The following is a 20,480-nucleotide window of genomic DNA, read 5'->3' on the forward strand; positions in this document are numbered from 1 at the left end:
GTCCGTTGCTATGAAAAATCGACCGGAAGTAGTATTTCCCCGCATATGCGCAATCTGCGTAGGGCAAAAAAGCATAGAAATATAGAAGAAGTTCATAGAATATTCAGAGTTAGTTTAAGGTAAAAGGTAGAAAATTATATAAAATAGCTTTAAACAAAAAAAGAAAAGATTCCTTTATAGCTTTGTTACCAAGATTGTCATAAAAAGGCATGGAAAAGGAAATTGTTTAAGAATTCCCCCTTACGGCGGGCCCGCTTACGGTCACAAATGGAAGTCAACTAAATTGTTGTTGAAATAGTTCATTAAAAGATAAAAGAAATTTTATAACATATGAAATCGATGTAAATTAGCATTCTGAAAATAGTCAGAACAGCCCCGGTGATAATGCATTTTTAGTGTTCAGTTTTCCTGATTTTATCCTTTATTTGACTGCGATGCAAAACAGATAATTTTTAAGTCACATAAAAATATTTTAAATAGTATTTTTTTTCAAAAACTTAAAGCTTCAAAATCTTAAAGCTTAAGGTAAGTGAAATAACACTCATTTTATCCGGTTCCTCGTAACACATGTTAATATTTTTTAATGCAAGTCACACTAATTGTCACTTCACAAATCAATAAACATTGATATAAAAGTTACTTAAATTACGATTTTCATAACTGTACGTGATTAACTATGTCATGGTTCTAAAACGTACCGGTTGAATGATCTTTATACAATATCTAGCTGGAAACAAACAACCTCGGTCGCGTGGCAATCTGTTTGACACTTACCGCCTGGCCAATCCAAAGGAAGTGTACAATACACATTGTGTAATATTGTGTAATACAGGGGTAATATAATTTAATCTTAAACACCCTGCTGTTTAAATTTAAATTACGGATGAAAAAGTCGTCTAATGATACCTTAAACAGACGACTTTTGTATGCGCCTTTTGACCATTAGATTACTAGTCCTGCATATTTATTATATCTGTTATAAATATCAATTGACGTTTTAAGTACTTACCGCTTTAAGTCATCCCAAAATTACTGTTCTTGACTATTAAAGCCTTAAAGTATCATACACTGTTGTCAATTTTATTGCGCTTTTGCCCTACGCAGAATGCGCATGCGCGAAATGCAACATTGGTTGCTATGGAAGAATCGTATTGTAAAAAGTCTATAAATGTTGAATTCTGCTTAGCCGGTGCTAGAGGGCGAGGACGGTAGATTGCACTTGACAGTACCGTCCATGAACAGGCTCAGTCAAAATAAGCCTGCAACATTTTTAATTTTGCAGTTTTGTACTTTCTTTATTGATTCTTATTTTCTCTGTTTTATTGATTTATTTTAGGAGAACAAAGTATTAAAATGGATGGCGCCCGAGTGCATGGAATCTTTCCGTTATGCAACAGAAAAAGGTGATGTTTGGTCATTCGGTGTAGTTTTGTGGGAAATTTTCTCCCTAGGTAGGAATTAACGAGATTTGTTTACTTATTGTTGTTGATTTTTTCCAGAATTTTTGTGTGTAACATTACAGTGTTATAGTCATCTGCTTTTTGCAGTTTAACTTGATTTCCCAGTTATTAATTCACAATTTCACTTCCCTTCGCGTCGCGTAACAGTGACAATGTGCATAAATATGAAGCATTTCATATGCTCAGTTAACTGTATTATAATGTCCTATAAAATAGACTTAAAGTGCGAGATAAACATACTCGATTTTTTCTTCAGAAATCATAATACACAGTCTTTTTTGTAACATCTTGAAATATGACTTCTTTTTATGCAAATTATATGCATGTTTGTTTAATTTTCTGTCATTCATTGAATCATACCTAAATAAAAACATTTATAGATGTACTTTTTTGCTAGGGGACATACCATATCCTGGAAAAGATATTGATCTCCCAAAACGACTGGAGGAAGGAGAACGCCTTGAACAGCCAGAACACTGTGATGACACGTAAATATCCTGTTCACAGTTTTTATTCATACTCATAGCAATGCATCATATTTTTGAAAGTAGGCAAAATGTTAAGCAAGTACAATGTCTATGAAAATACGCAGCTAATCCTATGTTTCATTCTTTATTTTTATTTTCAATTTTAACTACGTGTACTAGTACATAACACTGTCCAATTATAGTCTAAGCATTCTTATATTGCAGATGGTATGCAGTCATGAAGAAATGTTGGTCATATGAAGCAAGTAAAAGACCGACATTCGAGTCTGTTAGACAAGAACTGGATAATCTGCATACAGCGGCAAATTATGTCATTCTGATAAACCCAGACTTAAGTCAAGAAAAGAAAGGACTAACAACAAAGAAGCATGATAATATCAATACTTTTACTGAAGACCAAGACACGTCAGAAATATAACAATCAGAAATGATTACATGACTAAGAATGCAAACAAAGTATACAATAGAAAGAAAATCGTATTAATGAGCAAATCATAGCATAAGTGAATACAACAATTCCGCACATAACAATTAAGCATCAGAATTAAAAAGCACTTTAAACATCACAATACTAAACATCAAAAAATACATCAAAGCACAAATAATACATTCACATTCCAACATTTAACATAACAAGCAATAATAAAAATGGGTGGGAGGGAGTGGCGAAGTTGAAGAACAACTAATGAAATGACTTGTACCTAAACGTGTCTTACAAAAACTGTGCAGTTTTCGCGCAATGTTGAATATTTATAGACGGTGTAAGAATACAAAAATTCAATGAACCAAAACAGTTAACCCACGTAAATACAAATGACGTCATCAACACTAATAATAGATAAGGAAAATCACACGCCAATCCATAATTAAAAGATTTTCTAGGTAGAAAATGCTGTAAATGATGATGACTTATGACCGACAAGAACTGGATAACTTGAATTAAGTGGCATATGATGATGGGTCATTTTACAGGCGATACTTGAAATTAAGATTGGATGCAATTAGTTGATTCAACTACACATATTACCGAATGCTGAGCGAAAAAGGACTTGACACATGCAAGAAAATGCATGGCTTAATAAGATTTGTGCATTTAGTAAATTGTACTGATATGACGTTAGTTGAGAAATATCTAAAGTGAAAGTTGCAGAAAGAATGATTCATTAACTTCTACGTAATTTGGAAAGATGATTGCATGCTCTAACCAGTTTGTGTTACCTGTAAATAACTTGTACATATAAAACATACATCAACATTTTATTATATTAGTATACATGCTTTTCCTAATATACACGCTGCACACGTAAGCGCTTCTGCGACTCAACGGAAAGAAAAATCCGTATTATATTTGTGACGGTACTATATAATTATGAAAGTTCCGGACTATTTTTCTCCTTTGGTTCCTATCTAAGCTGTGCATCACGTCTTTTTTGGAAACGGGTACCGATGCTACAAAGAGCTTGACTTTTTTTTGGAAAAATGATGTATTCATCCGTCATTTAGGAATATTATTTCTTGACAGCCATATTTTTGTTTGTGAAATAACAAATAGAAGTCTAGTAAATGGAATCTCTATATGTCTTAGAATTTATATAAGTATTTAATTAAAGAAAAACCGTATTGTGACAATGTATTTTGCTACTAGCAGCGTGTGAAAACCTTTGGTCACGCGAGATATCCATTTTCGCTGCCCGAAGCAAAATACAAAACCTCAGAAAGCTACTACAACATATTTTTCCGTATTTTTAACACTTGCTATGTATTAAGAATAAAATCAAATATCTACACGGTGAAAACTGATTATAATAAATCCCTGGTCATATAATATGCCAATCATTCTAACTAAAGAAAGGAGAACATAAAATAACACCATGATACAATTTTTCTTACATCACAAATGTGTTTTTTTTCCCGAATAAAATACTAGTAACATGTTTTGGCAACAAAGTTCACAATAATTTTTCTCTGACAAAATATTTTAGCTTATTCTCAGTCTCGAAATTATCAGAGCCTTCATATTGAGTTTATACCTCTGACAAAAGCTACATGTTTTTCATTTTCTTAACTCAGGAGTGGTATCTATATATCTTCATATTTCAACGTTAAAGATCCTGTAACACAATTTTTTATGGTTTCAAATAATAAATATGATACTCAAATTAAGATTTATCAATATTGTGGGTTCCAAAAAGCATTATTCATAAAGATATATCCGAATTTAACATTTCATGTAAGTAAAGGAAGGTAATAAAAATTTATTTTCTATAATGTTTAAGTCAAATTTTACGATAAGAAATGAATGCATATATTTAAATGATTACATATAATATGCAAAAATATTTGCAGTGCATATTTTACATATTCTTTGATGTTTGAAAATTGTTTTATTTGCATACTTATGTACATATATATAATTTCACTTAGTGTGGTATCACAAGATACAGGATCAGTATGTACGTATTAGTATTGGCGAAAATACTTGGCTAATGTTTGCAGGAGTCTACATTTCTATATAATAGAATCTTCTTTAAATAAATTTTAAACGAAACTTTAATTGATTGTTTTCTGTTAATATCATATATTAACAGTGTTCAGGAAATTAAAGCTAGATTGTCGATTGACGTTTCTGTATATAAGTAATAATAATAATAGATTTATTGTAAACATTATTGTAAGACTTCATATTGGAAGTAAACACATTTTACCAATCACCACCTGTGCCTCTCATCATTCACTAAGATTTATATTGGTGTATTTTGCTTTTTGTTTCGCTAATTGCTTCATTTTGAATATTATAATAAACTTTGCTTGATATAACAAACGTTAGTTGTTATTTGAATTGATTGTTTATTTTGCATGTACACGGCCAAAGAAGAATCTTCAGTTCTAGATATCAGAAAAGAGTTTATTTCACAAAAAGATAAAACAAAACAAATATTTTTCAGGGTAAAATATACAGGCTCCTAGGAAAGGTTCATTTATCGGAAGTATCATGTGCTTGTGATCTCGAGACAGAGTTCACATTGAATTGTATATGCTCGCAAGACAGGTTATGTATTATGACTCCGTTAGTCAATTTCTTAGTGTTGATCAATAAATTCATACAAATTAAAGTTTATGATTTTTGTCACAATTTGTGTACATGATTTCTACACCAATGTTATAAGTCATTTTGACTAACATGAAATTAATATTTTCTTTACTGTTTTCTTAAACATGAAAATAGTTTTATCAAATATTCACATTGTTCTAATGATAAAAATTTGTCACCTTTAGTTGATCCTCTGGTAAATCAAAAATAGCCCCTTGAAATATGATGATGATGTGCTATGCCGTGTGTGCGAATATATTGCCTTACTTTTGCACTCTTTTTATTTACATCTTAGACACAGAAGCATAAATAATTCAAATTTTAACCAATAAGCATCTTTACAAAATATCTTAAAGGGTTATGTTATACATAATCAACAGTAGAAATCTTCCCTTCAGAAATATTCTTTAAAACCATGCAATTTTCCCCTATATTTCAGTTTACATGACGTTTTTTTTCCTTTCTTCCTTTTTGCATAAATACCTTTTTACTTAATAAACAGCAGACATTTGAAAATGTCTGCTTCAGGACATTACTATGTCTATAAGTAATTTAATTAGTAAAGTGACATGTGTAAATATATTTTACAAATCAAATGATATAACATATTAAATACATCCGGGCCAACGAGTCTATAAGTCACCTTCAATAAAACATATTGTAACTGTCCGTAAAATAGTCATTATTCGTATATATAAAATATATTCGTATATTAAAATGTATACAATCTTTGTTTAATTTATAGTTCATGTGATATGTGATTTATTCTATAAATCTATCTGTAGCGTTCTCTATAGATTTGTTTTTTTTTATCAAATAGACTATTTATTTCCTGTGTCAGTCTTTGAATTAAAATCATTTGAACTATACAGTTCACCAAAATATTCAGAACGTATATGTCTATAAAATGAGCACGTTGCTTCAAAATGTTATTCGTTTTCGATACATTGAAATGTACAAAATCTACAGAGTCTATCTTGTCTTAACACGTAATGGCAGAATGCCACATCTTAGCTGTGCAAGAGGTGATCATACTCAAAGTGACATATTTTCAGTCTTATAATTTGTTTTGAATAAAGTATAAGTTCTTAGCTATCCCGATATTACATACGCTACTATAGTACTCAGTGATCTTAGAGCGTGTATAACCATTTTGTTGCTGTACACCGTGCAAATCCATATTGATACCCTCTTTGCGAAATCTACTCAAACGGTACCCTCTTTGCACATGCACTGGTCATTCTCTGCTAAAAACAAACCAGCGATGGATAACAATCCAAAGAATTTTCATTGTCACGCGGAAAGGACGTATGTCATGCGGTAAAGTAGTATACCACGGAACACTACAATGTTTTATTTATGTGTTGTTTTGTCATGTGCCCATTTTTCAAGTACTGTAACTTCACAATAAACAACATAAAATCAATATGTCGCCTCGACATAATTTTCGAACTTAAATGAACCAGTGGCATGATTATATATGCATACGAAAGTAAGGTGTTTTTATGAATTCCAAATTTATTTTTTATTATTAACTGCAATTTGTCTGAAGATGATATATGAATGAACATATGTAATATGTACTTCTAAATGAATCCAGTTTATCTATGGAAAGCATCTGGTGATCATCACCTTTACAGAGTTATTAACATAATTCAAATTTGTTCATGACAGTTCCTAGTAAAAGATTTTAATGACTACAAAGTAGACAGGAAACTTATCTGTCAGTGTTTATCTGGACGACATTATCTTAGGGGAAATCTATATAAAATGGTGTCATCATAAAATGATGAAACCCACAGTGCATCATCTGAGGAAGGGGATAAAGTGCATGCCAGGAATCAAGTAGACTACAGTAGAACTCATTCTGATTTAGCAGAAATATTTCTTAACTTAAATCCAAGACTAAATCTGAAATTTTACATTGAGTTTTAGAGTTGGTTTACAAAAATCTATCGTTCTTTCTTTGCATCAGTCCTTGATCTACTTGTACAGATATTTGTATATATAATACATGCCAACATCAAAATGTTGTTTAAAAAAAATGTTTTATTTACACTTATGATATTGAAAACTTGGACAATCAAACAATAAATATTTGGCCTTCAGATTTAAAAGTTCACAATCAACCCGTTCCAAAATGTTTAAAACATGGAACAATTTCATTTTTCTCAAACTTATTTCTATGAGAAAATTTCCTCAAAAGATGTTTTCTTCAAAAATATGACTAATGAATTAAGAAAGCAAAATTTGGAAGATATGTTGATAATCCAATGTACAGAACTTACAGAGTAATGCCAGTTTCCCATGTTAGAAAGTTCCAAACTTAGTTTTTTATAAGGACTTTGATGTACTTTTGTCAGATATAACCTTCTGACAAGTTTTCTAATATTGTGTGTCCTTTTCAGACAGAGCTGGCTGTCTCGTTTGGCCAACCATAATCATTATTTTCTAGGGCCTCACACATCATGCAGGTATATGTTAATCTAAATACCTGCACACATACCGCCAGGTTTTGCTAGTATTTTACTCTTAATGTGGCTTTTATATATAAATTTTTTTTTTGGCCAGGGTGTCTGGAAGGGGATAACCCCCCCCCCCCCCCCAGTAATCCGGGCCTGTTCAATGATAATTAAATAATTAATGCAATGAAAATTATCAATAAACTACATGTACAACATGGAAGAAGACATGCATTGTTATTTGACTTGACTTGTTATTTGATATTTGTCGGCTTATCAGTAATTAATGTGGTCAAGATGTGTGTTTTAGTAAATTGTAGCATGCACATCAGCAGCTGTGTGAACGTGTCGACAAGAATGTGAAACAACTCGAAAACAGTTTGTCTCTTTTTGTATTTTACTTTTCAGATTCCGGAATTGAATGATTTTTGCGGATTTTTATCGGATTGATATTTGGATATTTATTCTTTTCAAAACGATGTTATTTTGAATTAGCAAAAGAAGTGCAAAACATATTAGAAGCTAAAACAAAAACAACAACATAAAAAACAATAGCTTTAGTGATGTTGAAATTATTAATAAGGAAAATAACAATGAACATAATATTATGCTACATGTAGGTCAAGCCCTAGTTTTACCGATTGCGTTATTTTTGTGTGTGTGCGTGTGTGTTTGTTGGGGGAGTGGGGGGGGGGGGGCTTGTCCCGAGATCATATATAGGGGAAAATATGTTTATGATGATATTTGCCTTAACAAAGGGCAATTTTTTTTTCTTTTATATAATAAGATATTTTATATTTTCATTTTGATTTGTTTGAAAAACTAAAAAAGAAGATTTAATTAAAAAAAACTACTGTAATTTTTGTAAATCAAATATAAATCGAACCATCAGAGACATATGAGCCGTGACACGACAAAACCAACATAATGGCTTTGCGACCAGCATGGATCCAGACCAGCCTGCGAATCCGCGCAGTCTGATCAGGATCCATGCTGTTCGCTTACAAACTCTATAACAAGTAGAGAAACTGATAGCGAACAGCATGGATCCTGATCGGCTGGTCTGGATCCATGTTGGTCGCAAAGCCATTATGTTGGTTTTGTCGTGACACGGCTCAATTATATGCATCTCTGAATGATAAACAATAAAAGAACCTCCGGCGTCAGAATAATAATGTGCTGTACAAGTAGTTTAAATAATTATAATAATTTCCTTGTAACACATTCTATGACCTAGACATTTATAACGCAGTATTATTATCTCATAAGTGACAAATCAAATTTAAACACATCTGTGTACTTTATATATTGTGTGCATCAGTTGACCGTAAAATCGGTATGCTAACGCCCCCCTTAATTTGCTTGATAGGTTTTTATAACAGTTGTGACAGAAAAGGTTATTTCCCTTTAATACACTTACACCGCATTTAACACTGTAAATAACAGTTTATTTTTTAGTAAGTAACTAGACCTACTGTACTCGTTTTCTATATTTTTGTACTGACAAGAAACTTTTTAGAAAGAATGTTATACGATTGTTTTTTCTTTTGTTCATTGTACAGTACAGTAGACATATAAAATATCTTTACTTTGCAACTCAAAATTTATTTTTTCAACAAATAAGATCATGAATGATTAAAAATGATTATTGTTTCACACACAGGCGCTAGTCACAAAATCAAAAATTTTACACAACTGGTCTGTTTACTGTATGTATATTAAGATATATATCTTATTATAGTTTATATAGCCCATATAAAACTGTAAAATGTTTGTGTCGGACTATTATTTGTGTTATATTAGATCTATTTGCAGAACATATTGAAAATATTTTGCACAAAAACTTTGTTCTAATGACTAGAATATGTCAATTCTGACCAATTTAACAATAGTAACATGGAAATACGCCATTACTGTGAAAAAAATGCTGACACATAGTACATGTAAGTGATGTTGATATACAAATTGGGATCCCCCACCCACACATACTAGTATGTATTGTGTCATAGAGTTGACATTTGCAGTATTTTTTAGCTCGACTATTCGAAGAATATGAGAGCTATTGTAGTTGCCCCGGCGTCCGCGTCCGCGTCTGCGTCTTTGTTGGTTAAAGTTTTTTGTTAAGTCAAATATCTCAATCATTACTTGAGATATTCAATTGAAACTTACAATACTTATTTATAGTAACAAGGTACATCAGATTGACAAGTTGGATAACTCTGCCTACAATATTGACAGAATTATGCCCCTTTTTAACTTAGAAATTTTGGTTAAAGTTTTTTGTAAAGTCAAATATCTCATTTATTGCTTGAGATATTCAATTGAAACTTACAATACTTATTTATAGTAACAATGTACATCAGATTGACAAGTTGGATAACTCTGCCTACAATATTGACAGAATTATGCCCCTTTTTAATTTAGAAATTTTGGTTAAAGTATTTTGTAAAGTCAAATATCTCAATTATGCTTGAGATATTCAATTGAAACTTACAATACTTATTTATAGTAACAAGGTACATCAGATTGACAAGTTGGATAACTCTGCCTACAATATTGACAGAATTATGCCCCTTTTTAACTTAGAAATTTTGGTTAAAGTTTTTTGTAAAGTCAAATATCTCAATTATTGCTTGAGATATTCAATTGAAACTTACAATACTTATTTATAGTAACAAGGTCCATCAGATTGACAAGTTGGATAACTCTGCCTACAATATTGACAGAATTATGCCCCTTTGGAACTTAGAAATTTTGGTTAAAGTTTTTTTGTAAAGTCAAATATCTCAATTATTGCTTGAGATATTCAATTGGAATTTAAAATACTTTTTTATAGTAACAATGTACATCAGTTTGCAAAATTGCATAACTCTGCCTGCAATATTTGCAGAATTATTTTCCCCTTTGAAACTTAGAAATTTCAGTTAAAGGTTAAAGGTCTTCAAAGATATTGACTTGAAACTTTACACATGCACTTAGGGTCATAATTGGAGGGTCAAAATTGTATGTCACTGACCAAGTTCCATAACTCTATCTTGCATTAAGGCTGATTCATATCCCCTTTTCTACTTGTCTCTTGGTTAATGTTTACATGCAAGTTTTACATATCTCAATAACTATTAAAGATATTTATTTAAAACTTCACATATGCATTTAGGGTCATAATTGTAGGTCACTGACAAAGATCCATAATTCTATCTTGCATTTAGGCTGATTTTCTCCCCTTTTTCAACTTAGAAATTCATGGTAAAGTTTTGCTTGTAAGCTGTTATCTCAATTACTACTGAAGGGTTTGTGCATTTTTTTGGACAATTTTATGCATTCATAATAATAAAGCAGTGAGTTACTTGATAAAACATCTTAATTAGAAGCCTTTGTACCTTTTCTGTCAAATTTATGTATCCATAGGTAATTAGTATTATTATACTCAATAAAACACCCTTGTGACATTACCTTCCGAATAGTCAAGCCAATACTGTATAATTAGACTCTCTCTAAGGCCTATAACATGAATTTATAAAAAAAAATTAGCCCTTTTGTGATCTTAAAAAATTTAACATTATCAAGGCTCTTTTACTATCAAGCACTTAGAATAGTCGAGCGTGCTGTCCTACCGACAGCTCTTGTTATTTTGTTGATTTGAATGAACCACTGCCACAGCTTTTAACCCACCGTTTCACTGTTTGTGCAGAAGCTATGGTCAGTGTGATATTAAATTTCATTTAAGACTATTGTTATTGGCTAAAAAATTGTTGACGCAAGATATTACCATGTAATATCTTGAGGCCATAAGATAATAAGTTGTAGCTACATTGAAGATAATAAGTCATTACCACAAGATATTATCTTCAGGCCACAAGATATTAAGTTGTGACCACAAGATAAAATAAGAGGGCCATGATGGCCCTGAAATCGCTCACCTGTATATAGGGGCTTTTTTTAACCAACTTGGTAGACACCCATAAGAAGATGTTTCATAAATATTTAAGCTCTAGCTTTTTGGAGTTTTTAAAAGATTTTCTAAGTTTTTACTACAGACAAAGAAAGAAAATCAGATCAGGGGCGGGGCCAATTTAACACTAGGGCTTTTATTTGAACAAATTTGCTAGACACTCATTAGAAGATGTTTCATGCTTAATATCTAAGCTCTAGCTCTATGGGTTATTTAAAAGAAGATTTTTTAAGTTTTAAAGTTTTTACTGTATACGTATAAGGAAAAGCAATGACCATCCGGGGCGGGGCCAATTTTGACCCCAGGGCTTTTATATAAACAAACTTGATAAACACTCACTAGAAGATGTTTCATACCATATATCTAAGCTCTACCTCTTTGGGTTTTTTAAAAGAGGAAATTTTAACTTTTTACTATATACATTTAAGGAAAAGCAATGACCCCTGGAGCGGGGCTAATTTTGACCCCATGGCTTTTTTTTACAAACTTGATACACACTTTTTTAGAAGATGTTTCATGCCATATATCTAAGCTCTACCTCTTTGGGTTTTTTAAAAGAGGTTATTTTAAGTTTTTCTTTTGGTTGCCATGGCAACCAGAGTTCTGCATGGAATTAAATTCTTTGAACAATTTTTAAAGGCAACCACCAAAGGACCATTCCTGTGAAGTTTGGATCAAATTGGCTGAGCGGTTTATGAGGAGATGCTGTTTAATGTAAAAGTTTACGGACGGACGGACGATAAGTGATCACAAAAGCTCACCATGTCACTTTGTGACAGGTGAGCTAAAAAAACTGCAAATGTCACCTCTATATAGATGCCACCTTAGTATGCGAGTAGTTCCCATACAAAAATCATACTTACTTAAAAACTATTTTGTAATACACTCTCTCTCCAAATATTTGATTGTTACGCATAAGTATTCAGCTCCTTCAACTGTTACACAAATCACATTATGTTCTAAACATACAATAACCTGGAGTATGAGGCGTGATATAGGGTACCGAAATTATCAATCATTTTGTACACTTTTTGTGACATGTGCAAATTTCAGATATAGAGTTGAATACTGATATAAATGTAAGACATTTGGACCATGTGCACAATTCAAAAACAGAACTTTGATTATAGCTGTCAGACCAAAAGATGACCTAGTAACCTACTTTGTAAAATTTGGAACAAATGCACAAGATTAGATGCTGAATTAAATTTGAAATCACATGACACAGATTCTTACTTTATGACAACTTTCTATATAAAATTATCAGTATAATTAATTTCTGTCATTTAGGGAATTTATGGCCAGGTGAGCAATATAGGGCCATCATGGTCCTATTGTTTAGGTTTATTTATTAGAAATAAGTTTGTGTTTTTTTCTGTGTTTTCAGTATACTGGTGCCTCATATTTCCATGGTACCCATATTTCCAAGGTATAAGACATAAAGGTCTCAAGTGCCTCATAGACTTCATGCGCCTGCCAGGAGTTTTACTTCCACTTTCTTATTGTATTTTTATTGAAATGTAACATATACAACTGAGAAAACTTATTATTTTATTCAGATTAAGAGTAAAGTAAATTATTTCCACCATTTTACTTTTAGTTTTTATACCTTTTAAGACAATTGTCTTTGTTAAACAACCATTGAGATATTTGATAAATGCCATAGAGAAAATCCCCACTTTCAGACAAGGCTAGGTATAGATGTACAAAAAATAAAGATTACTAGTGGTTTTGCTTTTGAAACTGTTAACCCATTACTTCATGAGCATTTTGTGAAAAATGGCTGTTTTCATTGAAAAGTCTCCCGTTACAAGTTCAAATTGCTATAATACTATAAAAACTGCTTCAACACTAATCAAACTTGGCACAAATGTTGACTGGACCATTGCCCTTGCAACAACATGCTCAGGCTTAAATTTTCTGTTACCATGGCAACGAGGGGACATCTCAAAATTGCCAAAAATCACTATTTTGCGTTGATTTTTTCTCATCAAAATTGATTTCAAAGTGCTGCAACTTCTCGATGGATTGAGATAGAGTCAAATGCTTTTCAGTGTTGCTTACACGTTACCTTATGATCAATCTGGGGTCATTTATAGCCTCTCACAAGTCCAAAATTTTCTTGGCGATGAGGGGGACTCTGCCCCCCTTCAAACCCCCCAAACAGAAGGGGGCAACCCCCTGATGTATCTTTTCGTTGGGGGCCGCGCCAAAAAAGAGGTCACTTTTTAACAACATTTCTCAAAGCAAAAACAAGTGTTGGGGGCCTAAATGAGGCATTTTTTCACCATTTGAGACAACAAAAAGGGGGGGGGGGTGAAAAAGGCGTTAAAAGGCGTGTATATAACGTAATGGGTTAAAATGTAATTGCCTTGGAAATATGAGAACACAACTTTACTCACTTGGCAGCATATGGGTGTTAATTGCCATGTTGTGTACATAATTGTTTACATGCAAACATTAAAAGGAATAAACTATGAAGTTATTTGCATGTCTTTCCTACATTATTCAAAATATTTTCCAGAATTTTATTCTTCTAACTTTTGTTGTCTGTGTTAAACAGTTAAGTACCTCGGAAATATGAGGCACCACTATATTTCTGTAATTCCATACATTCCATTATGTTCTTTGTTTACCAAATTAGATATTGATGAACAGAGTGTGGGTATATGTATATACTACATGTATTTGTTACAATTTGTTTGCATTTGTTTGATTCTTTCGCTCATCTTTAATAATGACAGAAAGCATTGATATTTTTAAAGTTACATGTGTTTTATATATGTTTATGGATATAAAACTTGCAATGCAAAATGTTCCCAGAGGGGGATAATTTGGTAAAAATCCAATGATTAAAAAGTGGTGTTAATGTTATTGTGATTTCCCATTTTACCGTAATGTTTTAACAGTTTAACTTTTATTTTACCAGTACAGAAATGGGTGAGCTGTTTAGACCATACATCATCTACCTCACATCAGAAATAGAGGAAGAACTTCGGAAACTCATAAAGCAATATGAGTGGAAAATTGGTACTTTCAAACGTAAGATTGTTGAAAACCATTTTTTGATCATTATTTTAAATGAAATAATAATAAAGATAATGTTGCTATTGTTTAGTGTAGTAGTACATGTACAATGCTGTTTGAAATTGGTTTAGAAAGTATTTGAAGAAAGATGTATCTTTTTAGCTCTACTATGCAAAGTAAATGGAGGCCTGTGAATATGCTAGTACTTCATCACAAACTTAATTTATCAGCAATATAACTATAATTTTATAACTAGAAGATTTTAAAATACCTTTGAAAACCAGTCTTATTGTATTTGTAGGTGTCCATCAAGATTTATGGTATTTCATTGATTTGATAATAAAACAGGAAGAACTTGCTTTGGATACAATAGAGAAATGCAGTAAGTACAAACTCTTAAAATCATACCTAGAAAATAATATAATGCAGTTTTAAATTAATGTAAAGGGAATGGATCTAGTTCTTATAATAAATATTTTGTTTATTACAGAAAAGCACACAGAAGGAATTCGCAAAGCACAAAAAAGGAAATGTTCAGACAAAAGTACGAATACTGAAAAGTCAAATAAAATTTTCAGAAATGATTCATATGAAATCTCTTATAGCATTGAGCTTGAAGATACAGATCATAATGAAATAAGAAGGATGATAAGCAGTGGCGATGAAACACCTAATTATCACAATTATACATTCAATCAGCCAGAAGGTAAACCTGTGGATGCCACATGTAGTTATGATAAAGGAGAAGCAGAACAAAAATACAGTAATGATAAAAATGTCATACTTGAAAACTCAATGGAAAAATTAGACAGCAGTAAATCAGTTCAAGAAAAAGCGCTTGTTCAAATCTCAGGATTAGATAATGTTGAAATGAAAACAAGTCTTTCAGATTCAAACCATGAAACTTACCAAATAGAAAGTATCCCTAATAACTTCTTAATGAATATACAAGATAATTGTAATGGTAGTGTAAAACAAAATTCTTGTGTAGATGGTGTCAATAAAGATGACATTCCAAGTGTAGATACCACAATAAAAAGCAAATCTACCAACTATAACTTTTGGCAAAGAAGATGTTTGGATAGATTTGAGATGTTTGAATTAAGAAATATATCTGAGCAGCAAGATAAATTAAGATGTGATATCTGTGGTAAACTATTTGTTAGTGAGCGAAGCTTGAAATACCACAAAGAAAAGATTCATTCAGATAAAACATTGAAGCTTGGAGACAAGAAGATTAAACCACAAAAAGAGCTGGAGGTGACTGCATGTCAAATCTGTAGAAAACAATTTGCTGACAGTAAGTTTCTGTAAGATTTATTATTATTTATTATGGCTATGACCAATTTATTTCTAATACTAGCCTTATACGAATAAGGTTTTTTATGCCCCCGGGCATATAGTAATTGAACCGTCCGTCTGTCTGTCTGTCCGTCTGTCCGTCTGTCTGTACGAGGTTAACCTAGAACGGCAAGTTGGATTTTTCTTAAGTTCTATTTGTACCAATGGCTTCTTAGTTTACACACTTACTAATCAATACAAAGTACATGATCTGGTCAAGTGACATAACTATGGCTTCCATATTTACCAAGTTATTGCCCTTTTCAGCACTTAGAAAATGAATAATGGTTAACCTAAAACGGCAAGTTGGAAATATCTTAAGTTCTATCTATACTAATGGCTTCATAATTTCCACACTTACTTATCAATACAAAGTACATGATATTGCCAAGTTATATAACTGTGTCATCCATATTTCCCAGTTATTTCCCTTTTTTCACTTTAAAAATAGGGCCTTGTCTGGTTAACCTATTCCGGCAAGTTGGATTTATCGTAAATTTCTCTTTATTGCTTAATTTATTTAATGATATCTTGCATATTTGGTAGGTGGATACCTTTAATGGTCCTCTAATTTTTTGTGGAGTAAGTGGTCTCTAGGGTCAAAGTCAAGGTCACTGGTTTAGAAAATAAATTTAAACATTTTTGCTCATACAGCCTTTATTATTGGTGGATGTCTTTCATGTTTAATACAAACATGCCAAGGGAGGTCCTCCTTCTTTGGGTATAGTAAGGGGTCATTTGGGTCAAGGTCAATGTCACCAATGTCAAGGTCACCAATGTTAAAAATAGATTTTTACATTTTTACAGGTGTATTAACCATATTCTATAGACAGATGTCATTTACAATTGATAGGAACATAAAATTTGATGGAGTTAGTGGTCAGTTGGGTCAAGGTCACCAGTGCTAAAAATAGATTTTTACACTTTTGCTCATACAGCCTTTATTTATTGACAGATATATTTCATATTTGGTAGGAAGATAACTTGCATGGTATTCATCCTTTTGATTGGGGTAGGGATCAGTGGGTCAAGGTCACTTGTGCTAAAATAGATTTGTACACTTTTGCCCATATAGGCTTTATTTATTGACAGGTGTATTTCATATTTTGATAGGAAGATAACTTGCATGGTATTCTTCCTTTTGATTGAGTAAGGGGTCAGTTGGGTCAAGGTTACTGGTGCTAAAAATAGATTTTTTACACTTTTGCCCATACAGCCTTTATTTATTGACAGATATATTTTTTCATATTTGGTAGGAAAATAACTTGCATGTTATTCTTACTTTGGATGGAGTTAGGGGTCAGTTTAGTCAAGGTCACCAGTGCTAAAAATAGAATTTTACACTTTTGCCCATACAGCCTATATTTATTGACAGATTTATTTCATGTTTGGTTTGAAGATAACTTGCATGGTATTCTTCCTTGGATGGAGTTAGGGGTCAGTTTTGTCAAGGTCATCAATGCTCAAAATAGATTTTAACATTTTTGCCCATTTATTGACAGGTGTATTTCATATTTAGTAGGAAGATAACTTGCATGTTATTCTATAGGTGTCAGTGGGTCAAGGTCAAGGGTGCCAAGTATAGATTTCTTACATTTATATATATTTGATAAAGTTGAATATTTATCACTTAATGACTTGGCAACTTATATATTTCACAATTAAAAAATGCCATGACTCTGTCAAGCTATATTACTTGTGTTTACAATTTTTTGGCAATGTTTCTGTCCATAACTGAGTGACGGCGGCGTGGCCGAGAGGTTAACGCGTGGGACTAGTAATCTAAGGATTGCTGACCGCGTGGGTTCAAACCCTGTCAGGGGCAAGCCGTTGTTTCCTTGAGCAAGAAACTTTACATTCATTGCTTAGTACTGGTTGGTTCCAGGAACAGATTCGAGAGTGTTTCAATAAGCTTATAGCTTCCAACACAATCGAACTAAAATAAATTTGTATAAACTAACTGAGTGAATGGGTAAACATTTTTTGAAATATTGCTACTGACAAGAATCGGAGCCGGGGGCATTTGTGTTTAACAAACACGTTCTTGTTTTGTTAATGAAAAAGTTTGAAAGGGTGATTGTTGTTTTAGATTTATCCTTTCGTTTTTCATCTGTTATAAGATGAAAGCTTTCAGTTTGGGAGAGAAGTGGCATAGTGGTTGTCCGGCTCTTAATGCATAGATCTTTGGTTCAAGCCATACTTTGGTCACAAAAATGTTTCTTTTTATGACACCAGTACTGGTTAGTTCTAGAATCTGTATCAAAGTCTTAGTATAAATTGCAAGAACTTCTTTATATACATACGTATGTTTGAAAACAGCATGACTTAACAATATGCTTATAATGCCCCCTCCAAGGAAGTGGGGGCATATTGTTTGTACAGCATCCTTCTATCCATCTGTAGAGTTCATCTTGTCTTGACATAAATTAGAGAATGATGACCTATTGATTATGAGGATTTTGAAAGGTTACCTTTGGCTTCACCTTTAAAAGCTTATCCAACCAGTTAGTAATGAACACTTTGGCCTACAGTTTTAAAATTTTGTGTTTTAGGTGGTCATTACTTTAAGTATTAAGTAATCTTGTATTTTTTCATATCTATTAAATTCTATATTTACAGAATATTCTTTGAATACTCATCAGCTCACCATGCATAGTGAGAATCATACAGGTTATCAATGTGACCTATGTGGAGCTGTACTCAAACACCTGGGCAACCTTGTTCAACATAAGAAATCATTGCATGGTGGTGGCCGTACACACTGCTGTAACATCTGTGGAAGCTCATTTAAACTGTACCAGCACTTAAAAACACATAAACGCCGACATGATCCATCCTTTGTGGAGACTTGCACCATTTGTGGGAAAACTTTGAGAAAAGGACACCTGTCAACACACATGAAACGTCATTCAAATGAAAAGAAGTTTAAATGTAACACCTGCAGCAAGGCATTTTATGAAAAGCAAGACCTTGAAAGGCATGTTATTTTACACTCAGGAGAAAAACCACATAAATGTCCCTATTGTGCATATGCTTGTGCTTTTAAAGGTAATTTAACCAAACACCTAAATAAAAGACATGCAGGAGTGTTGCAAATATCTGAAAGTAAAAATATGGTAAGATTGGCAACAGACTGAATAAAAACAGTTACTGAGTTAGAGTATGAGAAAATAAATTTGCCACTTGGACATATAGTCTTCTTATTATTCCCTGCAAATGAAATGGAAATGTTACTGTCCACTTGGATACTTATCTTTAAATTGTTTTGTACTTTTTTTTCTCAAAACTGGACAGAAATCTACAGATATGTTTTTTTATAAATAGTTCTTTGTTACTTTATAATGCATTTTTAAAGACAAATTTTAGTTTTGAATCCATATTTTACAGTTGGTTAGATTGTAAATTTGAATGTTTGGTTAGATAATAATGTTTTACAAATAGTTGGTTTAATTGAAATGAAACTCAGGATGAATGTACATGATAATGAGAAAATGATGCTTATTAAATACTATCAAAATCTAATTTGTGTTAAAAATTGTGTTAGATATTCTTATTGTTAACTTTTTATTTTTGTTAATAATCATCCTTAACTCATAGACCTGGAAGTGTATTTGCAAATTGTTCATCATTTTAAGCTTTATTGTTATATGAATTTTGGCCTACTTTCACTTTGACCCACTAAGTGTAAACAAACATGGCTGACAAAGCTGAATCACCTTAATGTCATACATTTCAGCTATACAATTGCGTTCTGCAGGGTACAAATATATCTGAATTTATTACGAAGGTAATGTTTTGGCAGTTCTTATGCCACGTGATCAAAGCTTTTGTTGTTGTTTTTTTAAAAAAATGTTCAGAATGGTTCTTAGATACTATAGTTATTTATATGTATATTTATAGATCAATAAAATGTCAAAAAACATATTTTAGAATAACAGCTGTTGTAATTATTTGATAAAGATACCACAGATCCAGTAGAGTAGATCATGATGTTCATGTTTGTTTTGTATAAAATCTTTCATCTTGACCAATTGTAATATTGCCGCTACTAACCGGAGATATTGTGTCGGGAGAGTTGTCATAGGGCCAGAATTTACTGCTGTCTGAATGTTAATCCACTGTCATTTTATCTATTTGTGTACAGTCTAGTTCAGGTGTGATTTTATGCCCGCTCCCCCCGAAAAGAGGCATATAGTAATCGCACTGTCCGTCCGTCCACGCTTCATCTCCAAAACCACTGGTGGAATGTCAGTGAAATTTCACAGGATTGTTCATCCCCATGCCTAGTTGTGCATAGTATCTTGATTTTCCGCTTGAAATTTTCATGCACATTTATGGCCCCTTAATGATAGATTTTTGAGTAAAATAATTACGCTTGTCTGCACTCCATCTCCAAAACCGCCTAAGGGATTTCCGTGAAACTTCGCAGGATTGTTTGTCATCATACTTTGTTGTGCATAATATCTTGATTTTCCGCTTGAATTTTTTGGCACTGTTATGGCCCCTTAATGATCAATTTTTGAGTAAAATAAGCTTGTCCATGCCTCATCTCCAAAACCCCTGGGGGATTTCAGTGAAACTTTACACCATGCCTAGTTGTGCATAATATCTTTATTTTCCACTTGCACGTTTTTTGGCACAGTCATGGCCCTGAAATGG

General features: G+C 32.3%; 2 protein-coding genes across 3 annotated transcripts in view; both read left to right on the forward strand.

Moving 5' to 3' along the window:
• Positions 1-4,781, forward strand: part of LOC132729159 (angiopoietin-1 receptor-like) — a 32,045-nt gene extending 27,264 nt beyond the window's left edge. Inside the window, exons 20-22 of the mRNA XM_060714905.1 lie at positions 1,337-1,451; positions 1,858-1,948; positions 2,153-4,781. Of these exons, the coding sequence (XP_060570888.1) occupies positions 1,337-1,451; positions 1,858-1,948; positions 2,153-2,366 (420 nt within the window). The 3' untranslated portion in view covers positions 2,367-4,781. The remainder of the gene's footprint in view (positions 1-1,336; positions 1,452-1,857; positions 1,949-2,152) is intronic.
• Positions 4,782-13,200: 8,419 nt separating this feature from the next.
• Positions 13,201-19,656, forward strand: LOC132729160 (zinc finger protein 267-like). Of its 2 annotated transcripts, none has more exons than XM_060714907.1 (4): positions 13,201-14,495; positions 14,782-14,862; positions 14,971-15,790; positions 18,441-18,617. In XM_060714907.1, exons 1-4 carry the CDS (start codon positions 14,390-14,392, stop codon positions 18,475-18,477), a joined length of 1,044 nt encoding a protein of 347 aa, XP_060570890.1. In that variant the 5' UTR covers positions 13,201-14,389; the 3' UTR covers positions 18,478-18,617. The 2 variants fall into 2 exon arrangements, with proteins under 2 accessions (XP_060570890.1, XP_060570889.1); XM_060714906.1 differs by having other exon boundaries at positions 13,771-14,495; positions 14,971-15,780; positions 18,441-19,656.
• The last annotated feature ends 824 nt before the right edge of the window (positions 19,657-20,480 follow it).

This window comes from Ruditapes philippinarum, unplaced genomic scaffold, assembly GCF_026571515.1.
Source record: "Ruditapes philippinarum isolate M1 unplaced genomic scaffold, ASM2657151v2 ctg8609_1_1_1_1, whole genome shotgun sequence".
Taxonomy (NCBI): Eukaryota; Metazoa; Mollusca; class Bivalvia; order Venerida; family Veneridae; genus Ruditapes; species Ruditapes philippinarum.

Excerpts from the sequence above, each read along its gene's own strand:
- LOC132729160 (XM_060714906.1), top strand. The coding sequence starts at position 14,390 with ATGGGTGAGCTGTTTAGACCATACATCATCTACCTCACATCAGAAATA. Across the intron at positions 14,863-14,970 it reads GGATACAATAGAGAAATGCA|AAAAGCACACAGAAGGAATT; the intron begins GTAAGTACAAAC and ends TGTTTATTACAG. Across the intron at positions 15,781-18,440 it reads TAGAAAACAATTTGCTGACA|AATATTCTTTGAATACTCAT; the intron begins GTAAGTTTCTGT and ends CTATATTTACAG.